The sequence below is a fragment of the Haemaphysalis longicornis genome, unplaced genomic scaffold (genome assembly GCF_048455015.1).
Source record: "Haemaphysalis longicornis isolate Haplotype H1 unplaced genomic scaffold, Haemaphysalis longicornis Haplotype H1 scaffold_88, whole genome shotgun sequence".
NCBI lineage: Eukaryota > Metazoa > Arthropoda > Arachnida > Ixodida > Ixodidae > Haemaphysalis > Haemaphysalis longicornis.
Window position 1 is genome coordinate 782,289 of NW_027526456.1, and position 12,221 is coordinate 794,509.

Here is a 12,221-nt window from a genome sequence, read left to right on the forward strand (position 1 = left end):
CAAATTGTGGATGAAGGACAATGGGAGAACATCCGTTCAACAGAGTGGCTACAAAGGGACGATAAACGGAGCAGGAGAGAGCATGACTTGGATAGGGAGATGGACTAAGAAAGGTTGGGGGCAAAGAGTGGACGCGGAAGACAGACGATAGAAGTGACTGCACGTACCTGAAAGGGGCCTTCTTCCTGCTGTGGATACAAACAGCATGGTGATGATGGTAATGATGTACGAAACGTATTGTGGCGTAAAAACTATGCAACGGCGGTTATCCGGCGCCCAGCCACAATGACATTCGCGGAGCCATAATGACCCATCAGCGTTTGGTAGAAAATACATTATTAATTAAATTAAATATTCTACCCATGGCTGCTGGCGGAAGCAAGCGTAAGTGATATAGAGAAATATATACACGCCAGTGCGTCGAGATTTCGGCGCACGTTGAAGATTTCCCAGGTGGTCAAAATTAATTCTGGACTCTCCACAACGGCGCGCCTCATAACACTGGTGTAGCTTCGGCGTGTTAAATCCCACAATCAATCAATGGTTCTTTGCCTTGAATAAAGTATACCGGGTCCTAGGGCCAAGCACGAGTTTATTGTTATGCAGCTCTGAATGAGTCTGGATAGAGCTAATCTTCGAGGTTTTTAATCACGAAGAGAACGTCTATTTCAAACTTATATTATGAATCGCGTGACCTACTGAACTGAATAAAATTTTGCTTGCGTGCGTCAAATGTTGTTAGTTGGCTTAAGTTAGTTGAAGGAGAACTACTGTTCTTGTAGCATTACTTTTTTATCATGTTTAGTCAATCCGTGCAACGTAGACTGTGGGGGCTATACACCTTTTCATTCGTTAATCTTTAATAAGATTGGGACACGTTCCGGGCTGTGTTGCGCATGCGCAGCGACATTTTTCTGTCGATTGCGCCAATTATATGGCCGTCAGCACAGCCCGCTGATAAAATGGGAGCTCTCAGGACGAAGAAGTTAAAAAGGTTTATAGATTCTAACATTTATAAACGACGTACTAAACCCGCACGTTGCTCTTGGATCCAATGGCCGGTACACGTTTCTGTGTTGTCACTGTCTGCAGAAATTTACTCACAAGAAAGATAAGCCTTGGCTTTACCAAGGTCTTTTTGCAATCCGAGAAGAGGCTAAGATTTTTTCTTGAGTAATAGGCGACAGACGGCGGAGCAACTGAGCGCTCCCCACGTGGTTTTATTTATGGCCGCGTAAATGCCGAAATAAATAAAATTTGGCGTGAAGTATTCACTGGAAGTCCATGCAGCCGCGGTACATATTCTCGCAGTCCATGCCCCGGATGCCCATCATAGCGGAATCCAAGTACGGCATGTTTTTGTCCATGCTGCTCCTACGAGAAAGGAAAAAGAAAAGATGGCAGTTACAAATGAAGGTCCATCGCTAAAGCCCACAGCCAACAATGGTAGTGACGCGAATTCTTCGATAGCAGTGAGTATTCGCTCTAGTAACAGCTAAGATGGTGCTGCAAATGGGTCCTGCAGATTGTGACTACTGAGGCCAAAATACGTTTCAGCGTCTTAAGTGAGCATATCTACTAATGACATAGCAAGCGCAAAAAAATACGGCGGTGAAGCGGGGCGGGTAGATGCTTAGAACTTTCTCAGAATGTGAAGGTGAAAGCATTGTCGGACCTTGTCTTGACCTGTTGCTGAACTTTCCCACCGGGTGGGATCCGAACCCACGACCTCCAGAATACCGGCGTGGTGCGATAACCACTACGCTACCGGCGGGGCTGTTTCCCCAGCACCTTCATCCCGAGTAGTCCGAGTGGCGCTGGCTACCTCCCCCCCAAGTGCAGGAAACAAAAATACCTCAACATACTTACCCGAGAAAGTGGTGGGGAAACAGCCCCGCCGGTAGCGTAGTGGTTATCGCACCACACCGGTATTCTGGAGGTCGCGGGTTCGGATCCCACCCGGCGGGCATTTTTTCACCGCTTTCTTTCTGACTCAAAAAATTCTTCATCTGTTTCTATTAGCCACCACAACGTCCCCTTTGCTTTCAGAGGTTTTCTTGACTTCCAACCCTTATTTTCTGTCTTATTTCACCGAGCCCCTCATTTCCCATTTTCGGATTCGCTATATGTATGTGTATATATATATATATATATATATATATATATATATATATATATATATTGCTCTCCATCCGTTATCTTACCAAGTTATATCCAGGAGTGTTATGAGAAAACTTTCATGTCTCCCTGATTGAAACGTAGTAAACGGAATTGTCCTAAAAACATTGTCGATGTTTTGTTCGCCCCTGACACCCCGAGGGAACCGAACGCAGAAATATGTTTTCGTAAAACGTCTAAAATCCCACCTGTAATTAGGCCTCTAAGAAATGATTTGACCGCTAATATAACCTGCATTTCTTTCCGATATTCAGCTGATGAATTTCTATAGATACATAGCAGTAAGAGTGCCCAGGGAAAGGACATGACGGGACCACTTGAGCAACCCATACGACAGCCGTTTGACTTCGGGAAAACAGCTGTAATGAGATTTACGCTGGGAATTTCATGGAAGTAATTACAGCCTGTTTATCGGTTGGTATAAAAAACAAGCGCTACCCCGCTTCCCTGAACTAAACATCCCTGCAGTATTGTAACTCTTACAAAAATATATTTGCTGAAACTCGATATTGAGGAGTTGCAACGTAGTGCGCTCATAGTTGAATCCTTTTTGTCAAGACGACCCAGTGAATGTGGAAACCCGTCTGAACACTTGTAAAGACCCTCCGGTCACTTATCAAATTTGACTGAAAGCTCCCAAAGGACCCAAGGTGTTTTGGTGTGATGGCCTCCGTGCTTTCCGTTCTGAACGTGACGGTCAAAGCATGTGCCGGGGTGCTTACATTGCAGCATTGGTTCCCATGTCCCGCGCCATCTGTCGACCGAGGCGGCAGGCATCCATACGCCCGCAGTACACGAGCTTTGTCTGCTCCAGGGCCTTCTGGCGGTCCTGGTCGCTTATGTGCAGTATCAGAGAGCTCACGCCATCGAGACCGACCTGCGAGAAGAAGAATGCACCGCGGTATTTGTTAAAAAATCAATGCCGCAAGTATTATGTAAAAGAATCATCACCATCGTCATCATCATCACCACCACCAGTATGTCTACGCCCACTGCAGGGCAAAGGCCTCTCCCATAGATCTCCAATTATCCAGGTTATGAGCTAGCTGCGACCAATTTATCCCCGCAAACTTCTTGATCTCATCTGCCCATCTAACTTTCTGCTCTCCGAGACCTCCTCTGAGTCCTCCCAGTGCTCAGTCTCTATGCTGATGACATTACTCTGTAGTGCGCCGGAAGTAGTGATGCACAAATTGAGGAGGCGCTTCAGTGAGGCACAGACATCGTCGTAGCACAAGCGGCATTGGTCGGTCTTCAATGCTCCCCAAGTAAGTCGGAGCTCTTGACCCTCCCTGACCCCCGCTGGTCACGCTCCACTCCAGACGTAACAACAAGAATACAGAATAATCCCATACCATGTGTCCCTATTCTCAAAGTCCTCAGTTTGATCATACAGCGCAACACAGCCACTACGCGAAATATCTCTGAACTCACCTCACATGTCAACCAAACTATTGGCCTCATCCGTCGCATAACAGCTCGAAACAAGGAAATGAGGGAATTTGAGTGCCTCCGGCTGGTTCAAGCATTCGTGCTCAGTCGCCTGACATACGCCCTCCCGTACCTTAACCCAAGTGAAACGGACCTATCTAAAATCAACTGCCTCATACGAAAAATATACAAAACGGCGCCTTTAATCCCTCAAAGTACTTCCACTGCCAAACTGGAACGCCTAGGCATTTACAACACAGCTGACGAGCTTAGAGAAGCCCATTCTGTCAGTCAACTTTCGCGACAATTATATCACTTCTACTGGCAGTTACATCCCAGAGTAGCTCGGAATTCATGCACCGATTGTTACTGACCCCAGAGTATACATTCCTCCAGACTTGCACAATCTCCTGTTTTTTGTGACTGATTTCCCGCAATATGCACCAGGAGCACAATATTAAACGCCGTTAACATCGCGCACGCGTCCTAACACGCAAATACCCCATGGGCCAGTCCACCGCCTATGTGGACGCCGCTAGTTATAACCGCCACAACGCCTACGCAGTCACCGCCGTCTTTGACCCAAAAGCAAGCTCTTAACACTCACTGACTATCCGAGCGCACTCCCCTGCCTCTGCGGAAGAGGCGGCTATTGAGCTAGCGCTCACTCATCGGCCTACCCAAGCAATTGCTATCTCAGATTGCTATGGCCGTGTTGCCGAAATTTCGCTCTGGGGATTATTTCCCCGCAGGCTCTCAAAATTCTCCTTCAAAGTCCTCCTACCTTTCACGCGGAGCTGATTTGAACTCCTGCCCATGAGGGGGCTGGAAGGAAATGGAGCGGTTATGACCTTGCAGCTGGAGAAATAACCGACCGAGCTGGGCCAGGTTGCACCCCTTCCCATGGATTCCAATCATCCCACGACAGCCTTCTGACTTTCCACGAAATCCCTTGTCACTACCGCCTCTCTCGCTTGCGCTACTCTCCGCCCCACTGGTCACTCTCTATGACAGAGGAACGACAATGGCGCCTTCTCCAAACCAGCACCCTCCCCTGTTGCGCCAGACTACACGCAAATTATTGACCTGTTTCTCTCTCCTCAATGTCCCTACTGTGGAGCCCACGAAACACTTGCTCATATCATTCGCCAATGCCCTCAAAACTCCTTCCCTCTCATCTCTTGTGTGGAGTACTGGGACGTGGCGTTAAGCAGCTCGGATCCGCGGGTCCAGCAAGGACTCGCTGGACGAGCAGCCCAGGTCACCGGCGCCCTCCAAGCGCTGGTCACCACTCGTCGTTGACCCAACGGTCCCAGAATAAAGTCCTTTCTCTCTCTCTGCCACTGCCTGCCACGATTGCCTTCTCTAGGGATCCACTCTGTTACCCTTAATGGTCAGCGGGTATTTTGCCTTGGTATTGCATGCCATAGCCCACACCCATTAATTCTTAATTTCTACTATGTCCTTATCACGCGTTTGTTCCCTGAACTCCGCTCTCTTCTTGTCCCTTAATGTTACACCTATTATCTTCCGTTCCATTGCTCGCTGAGCGTCCTCAATTTAGAGGCCCACCCTTTCAGTGAGCCCCCAAGTTTCTGCCCCTTAGGTGAAAACCGGTACGATGCAGCTGTCATATACCCTTCTTCAGGGACAACGGTATGCTGCCATTCATTATCTGAGGATGCCTGCCGTATGCACTACACCAATTCTTAACCTAATTATCTCTTCCTCATGATTGGGATCAGCGGTCACAACTTGGCTGAAGTAGATATATTCGCTTACCACTTCCATTGCCTCGCAACCTATCTCAAACCGCTGTGCGCTCCCGAGGCTATTGAACGTAACTTTAGTTTTCAGCATATTAATTTTTGAGGCCCACGATTCTATTCTGCTTGTCCAGTGCAGTAATCATGCTTTGCATTCGTCCCCCGAGTTACATAACCAGGCAACTTCACCAGAAAATCTGAGGTTAGTGAGGTATTCTCCATTAACCCTTACACCCACTTGTAAGCATGCTGTAAATAACATTGGAAAGATTGTGCCTCCTTGTCTGACGCCCTTCCTTTTAGGTATTTTACTGCTCTCCTTATTATGGAGGACAATGATAGCTGTGGACCCATTGTAGATATTCCCAAGTATTCTTACGTAATACCCGTCTACACCAAGATTCCGCAATGCCTGAATGACTGCTGAGGTTTCGACAGAGGCAAAATATTTCTCATAATCTATGAAGGCTGTATATAGGGGTTGAGTATACTCCGCGCATTTCTCTATCACCTGATTGATCGCGTGAATATGGTCCATTGTTGTAAAAAGAATATCAGGCCTTTAGTCAGATATTTGTGCAGAAAAGATGAACAAGCTGCAAAGTGCTGTCGAATGTGTATTCCGCAATCCTTTAATCATTTTTTTAAAAGTCAGGTGCCCAGTCTTCATGGCTGTGAGCGAATAAAGCATTCGTTATCAAACCGGATAAACAGCAAATGCAGCCTATCCGTATTTCTATGGAAGGGCTACAAAGGCGGTGATAGCAGACCTACTGATAAGCCCGCACGCGCACAGGCAGACGCACTCTGCCCCCTCTATTAGCGGCTCATGAAAAGGCATCGGCCTCCATAAGAGATAGATCGTGATTCTGCCCACTGGATAACACGCCACTGTGTTCCTCTTAATTGCAGGGATACTTACTGCCTCCTCAAGAGGAACTACGACGTGCAATTCCCTCCGCTTATTCATATTAGCATCCCTTATGGGATTCACTTCCACCCCTCATTCCCTTCTGACATTGGTTAGGGGCGGAGCCTCTAAGTTAGTGAGGTGGAGGATGTCGTCATGACGGGGATGAAGTTGCGCCGATACGGAAGTACTTCTGGCAAAGCGTCTTCGCAGGGACAGGCGCACATCATACACCTCCCTCTACACAACCCGCTTAATAGAGGCACAAGCAGCACTAATAAGAGAGATGCAGCCACCGTGGCTGGAAATCCAGCCCACCATAACGGCCTCTCGTGGCACATCATAGCGCCCAAAAAGCGGTGTTAAACGCCCTTTGCCTTCATTCTGTGCAGGCTACAGGCGACGAAATGTCCATCTCGTCATCTGGTACATGGGGAGAAAACGAAGTTCTGTGTAACTACGACGCCGAAGGCTTTAGCTGGCGGCGAGCGCCACTGCGGCACGCAGAAAGTGAGCAGTATGCGGGGCCCCCGTTTCTATGCCCCATGCTTCTACGAAAAGAAAACTGCCCCACGCTAACACAACCACATGTTCCACAATCTCAACACGGATTGGCGCGTGGTATACAGTCGTCGAAAGTGTTAGCAGCAACAAAGAAGCGGGTGAGCACGACCGGCCTGGCACAGAGCGGCCGCTTACGACAGTCACATGGCGCATCTTCGACAGCTGACCATCGGTGCTCACGAGGTTGGCGTATACTCTCCGCTGCTCCAGCGCATATCAACACCGTCTCTGGCTAAGCCAGGCGCTATATAGCAGGCTGCCGCTCCTTCTTTGTTGTCGTTATAACTTGTGATAGAGGACTCTACGCGTCGATATGGTGGTAAACACATCTTCCAGGTAATCAATTGCAAACAAAACAAACAACTCCCGACGCTCCTACCGACATACCAGCGCGGTAATACATGCTTCGTAGCTGTCAATCTAAACTAGGTATATCGAAAAAAATTACCCTGAAATTAACCGCTAACTATTATTACTGCAATTTTCATTTACTTGTCATTAATAGTATATTTACGGTGAAGTTGTGAACGTTACTGAATTAGTCTGTTGTCAATACATGGCCGTTTGCGAAGGGAGTGTGGTTACGGGAAACTGCTGTAACGCTTGTGTTTTCGAAAGTATCCCAGCATAAATTATCTGACAATAAGCCGTTAGGACGCCTCTAACATTACGCTCAGTTTCATCTACTTTTCATGATTACGCAGTTAGCAGCAAAGGTGGAGCTATTGCGAAATTCCATTCTGCTGTCAATACATTGGCTTTTACGGGAGGGAAATGGACAACGCTATGTTCGTCCGCTTGAATAAAACTCCATTCCTGCCAAGTTGCATTCCGCAAGTTTGCTAGAAAGTACGCTCAATCGCAAAAAAAACACACAAAAAAACAAGCGTGTTTTGTTTCGCCTATAGATGCGGCGACGTTCATCGGATTTGAAGGGTTTATGAATTTTTTAAGCGAATCTTCTATGGTCAGGATCCGGGATTTTATGCCGACTGCGCGCATGCGGAAGAACACAATGTGGGAACGCCAGCTGGCAAAGTCCAAGCATATCACTAAAGAAAACGCATATCGCCGTTAGGGTAGAAGGAAAAAGCTTTCCAAGAAACTGAGAGTGAGAAGCCAACCACAGAAGCAATCGTATATCACCAATGCGCATATCGCCGCTGGCGTACGAGCGGAAACTCTCCTCTTATAAGCGAAAGTGATAGTCAAGCGAGAGTGAAAGCGATAACAACAAAAGCAAACGCATATCGCCGCTGGTGTCGGAGCCTTGTGTGATGTAGTGTGCGCTGCATAAGGCCTACAAGCCAGCTGCGTTGAAAAACGGACGTTCCGGCGTTTGCGCTGTTCGATCCATTCAAACGCGGTCACCGCCAGTTTCATGCCGTAAAAACATGATTTGGACCTCAAGCTTATGGGTCTCATTACTTGGATATGCATTTGAAGAAAAATTGTCACTAATAGGCACAATCAGCAGAGCCAAAGTAAACATGTGTACATTGATTGATTGATTGATTGATTGATTGATTGATTGATTGATTGATTGATTGATTGATTGATTGATTGATTGTAGGGTTTAACGTGCCGACGCAATTCAGGCGATGAGGCGCGCCGTAGTGGAGGGCTCCGGATTAATTTTGACCACCTGGGCATATTTAACGTGCGCCGAAATCTCGTACACACGGGCGTTTTTGCTTTTCGCCTCTATCAGAAAAGCGGCCGCCGCGGCCGGGAATCGAACCCTCGAACCGAACAACGCAAACCGAACAACGGAATCGAACAACGCCTTAGCCACTGAGCCACCGCGGCGGGTCAAACGTGTGTACATGTATACATATGTATGTGTCTTTGATGGGTATGATAGCCGTCAACACTTAAGATAAATGAGTTTTTCTCGCATATTTCGCCTAAGTTCAGTGTCACCTCTATGTCATGTACTCAAAAGCTTCGCTGGTAATTCACTTGCGCAATGCGGGAATAGCGAACCATCTTACCTTTGAAGCCCTCCTTTCGTCGACGCCATCTCGCGAGTCGCAAAATCGTACATTCGGGTTAGAATTAAGCGAAACACGTGTGCTTGGGCAGGACACGTCAAGCATACGAGGAACAACAGGTGGGCCATCCGTTTAACAGAGTTGCTGGCAATGGAGCGAGAACAAAATAGGACTTGATGGAGGGATGAACTGCGAACATCGGACGCAGGGGATGGTCTGCGCTAGCTCACAATTGACGTGACTAGAGGTCTCTGTGAGAAGCCTTCTTCGTGCAGTGGACACAACCAGGCTGATGACGATGATGATTAGCAAATTGGTGAGTAGTAGAGCCCTCAGGCAAGTTTCACCTGTTGACTGAGTGAGAAGGGTGGTGCCCGCTGACGTGGCGAGCGGATACCCAGCGCCGCCATGAACGGATTCCGGAACAGGCGCAACATGGCTTCCAGAGCGGGCATCCCGTCCATGCTGAACTGGCGTCCAGACGAGGCCCCGCTGTCATTGACGGCTGCGTGCAGCAAGGAATCGCGCGTACAGAAGCTGACGAAGCGCAACAGAGACGCCTGAGATTTTATGACAAGAAATATTTTCAAGCAAGAAAACTCTAAAAATAATTGTTCTGTAATAGAAAGATTTGCAGCAGCTGGCGTTATTTAGAAAACGTTTGCTGGATAAAAGGGAAAAAGCTGTCTGTTCATGCGTACGATCGACCCACACTGGGAATCGTCGTCATTGTGGTTAGCATTCACGTCTTCACACGCGACCACGATACTGCTGATTTACAGGCTGAAACGTATTATGTACCTCTGTAAGCGTTAAAAGCCGAATAATTAGCCCATAAGCTGAGTGACTCCCGTACACAAGAGAGCAATATCGCCTACGGGATTCGCTCGATGCCACGTGAACCATCATGAGAATTATTGGAAATAAAGTTTCGATTTCCATTTCAGTCGTTGAACGGTGTTGGATCGCAAAGGTAATTTGTTAGTTGTTATAAATTACGCAAAAATCCATCTAGGCGTTTCCAAAACTAAAATTAAAGGCGATTAAATAATTGCTTCAACCGCAGCAATACAACACGAAAACAAATACCGTAATCACTCGATTCTAATCACACCCCCTTTTCCCCACTCGCAATACCCAAAGCGAGGGGGGTGCTTACATTCGAAAAACATAAATGACCCCCCCCCCCCCCCCCTCACTTTCTTGTACGTATCTCGACAAGACGGGCGCAAGGAGCACTGGTTTGTTTGGTAAACATTTAAAAGAAAAATAGCCAAAGACAGTGAACCCACTGCTTGCACTGGTACTCTGTCGACCTCCTACCATTCGATACGATTGTGCCGCTTAGGCTGCCGCTCACAGTATCCCCCAGCAGGTCGTTTTCTGTTTCGTTAAAGTGGTTTGTGTTTGAAAACTTCATCGATGACTTGGCCACACCGTCCGCTCGGGCCCGCTTACACGCGTCTGAAATCCACCTTGTGACGGTTGCTTGGAAAAGGAGGTGCTTAGATTCATATCCGAACTTTTTTTCTATTTTTTTCCCCCGAAAGTAAGGGAGGGTGTTTAGAATCAGGGGGTGCTTAAAATCGCAAAAATACGGTATATACAGAGAAGAGCACCGAGCCTTGTCATTGTTAGATTCAAGCTCGTCCTTTTTCTTTTTTTGATATGGGCGTCGGTTACACTAACGCTGCCTGTACAATATTGCCTATCGCACCAGCTGATAATTGCGAAACAGTCACTTTCCTGCTGCCGTCTCCTGTCCTTTCCCGTTCGCTAACCTTTGCGCGTGCTGCCCGCCTGGGTATACATAGCAGTAATAGTAGGTGGAAAACTTTATTCTGTCCGCCGAGCAGCGCCGCTCCTTGACAACTATAACAATTTGCAGGCTTCGTCGAGTCTTCGCAAGGTGGTGGTCCTACGTCTACATTTTTTAGGCCCCAATGACGCCAAGTTTCTCTCGTGGTCCGTGGTGCTGCCACCGCCGCTGGCTGACACCCCTCAGGCTGAAAGCGGCTGACGCAATAGGCAATGTTGGTTGCATGCCTTCAGTGAGAAATTATGGCGCCAGTGATAACTACCTTAATATCGAGCTCTGCGCGTTCACTGCGTAGGAGCAGGCGTGTGCGCACATTTCAGCAGAGTCAGGTTCACCGAGGCCGTGGAGACACCGGAAAAGGGCTGCGCCCATGCGCAGTTCTTCGAGGTCACGTGTGGGCCAATTTCGTACGGAAACCTGGCTATTCACATACGCTGCTGAAACTCGTTTCCGTAAACATTTTGCAGCGTCCGTGTTCTATGGGAACGCAATGCTTCATTTCGGCAGAGTGAGGAGAAAGCAGCGGTGCTTACCTCGCTCGAAATCGCTTTGCGCCAGTACTGCCGCAAGCACTGCGCTGAAGACGAGGCATCGCATCATCCCTCCTGCTGCAGTTGCGGCAAGCATGGCGGGCGTCGGGAAGCTGTGGCAGTTCACAACGAGTTTCAAGGCTGGGACATCAGCACTGACCGCGTTTGACAAGCAAACACTGGGAAGATGACTCAACTGGTGGCGCCTTGACGATGGTCCTAAAAGACAAAAGACGCGCGAAAGCGACGACACGACTGATTAGAATGTGGGGCGCTTGAAACATGGGAAAAAAAAGTTTTCCGCTCGGAATCTTCTGGAAAACCGCTGACCGGAATATGTCGGTTGCATATGTTGCATCCCGAGTCTTCTACCCTTACCCCCTTTTACGTAAGAATACAATGAAAAGCTCAGGCGATGTTTTCTTTTCTTTATTGGAATAACGACGCTTTATTGGTTTATTGTTTGATTTAGCTGGGCATTTTTCCAGCAGTTGACTTTTATAAACGTGAAAAATTAAAGTTATCATTAATGATTATTTTTGTGACGCTTCTTCCAGTCGTCCGAAATTCTGAGGGTGAATTGTTTTCTTGCGAGACGACAACATTTGCCAAGGGGAGAGAGCAATACGTCAATAAGTGTGCGAAGAATGTTTTAAGCTATGCTAATGACTGCGAAAAGGCATCTGCGACCATGCTTCGGGCGCAGATCGCGAACACTTTCAAAACGAACGTGTTCAAAGTCGTAACAAAAATATAGAGCTTATACCTGTGCGTTGAAGGCGCACCTATTGGAGGACTCCAGATTAATTTCGCCGACCACCTGGTGATCTTTGAAGTGCGCGAAAATGACGACACACGGCGGGCGTTTTGGCTTTTAGCCTCCATCTGAATAGCAACGCCCGCAGTCCGCTGCCTGTGCTCTCAGCCGCACAACGCTTCATCTATTGCGCCACCACGGCGGGTCGTTCAAAGTTGTTCACAACTTTGAACGTGTTCGGTTTGTTTGCTAGAGCGTCGCGTAAAATTTGA

General features: G+C 47.8%; 1 protein-coding gene across 1 annotated transcript; it reads right to left on the minus strand.

The window, feature by feature from the left end:
* Nucleotides 1-1,193: 1,193 nt before the first annotated feature.
* Nucleotides 1,194-11,658, minus strand: LOC144150975 (uncharacterized). Its single transcript, XM_077682275.1, has 4 exons — nucleotides 11,196-11,658; nucleotides 9,191-9,348; nucleotides 2,901-3,055; nucleotides 1,194-1,374 (listed from the first exon to the last, which is right to left on the minus strand). Exons 1-4 carry the CDS (start codon nucleotides 11,287-11,289, stop codon nucleotides 1,272-1,274), a joined length of 510 nt encoding a protein of 169 aa, XP_077538401.1. The 5' UTR covers nucleotides 11,290-11,658; the 3' UTR covers nucleotides 1,194-1,271.
* Between the last annotated feature and the right edge of the window lie 563 nt (nucleotides 11,659-12,221).

Coding starts and splice junctions, on each gene's coding strand:
- LOC144150975 (XM_077682275.1), bottom strand. CDS start 11,289: ATGCTTGCCGCAACTGCAGCAGGAGGGATGATGCGATGCCTCGTCTTC. Junction 9,349..11,195: donor GCAAAGCGATTTCGAGCGAG/GTAAGCACCGCT, acceptor TGCTGCACGCAG/CCGTCAATGACAGCGGGGCC. Junction 3,056..9,190: donor CCTTCTCACTCAGTCAACAG/GTGAAACTTGCC, acceptor TTCTTCTCGCAG/GTCGGTCTCGATGGCGTGAG.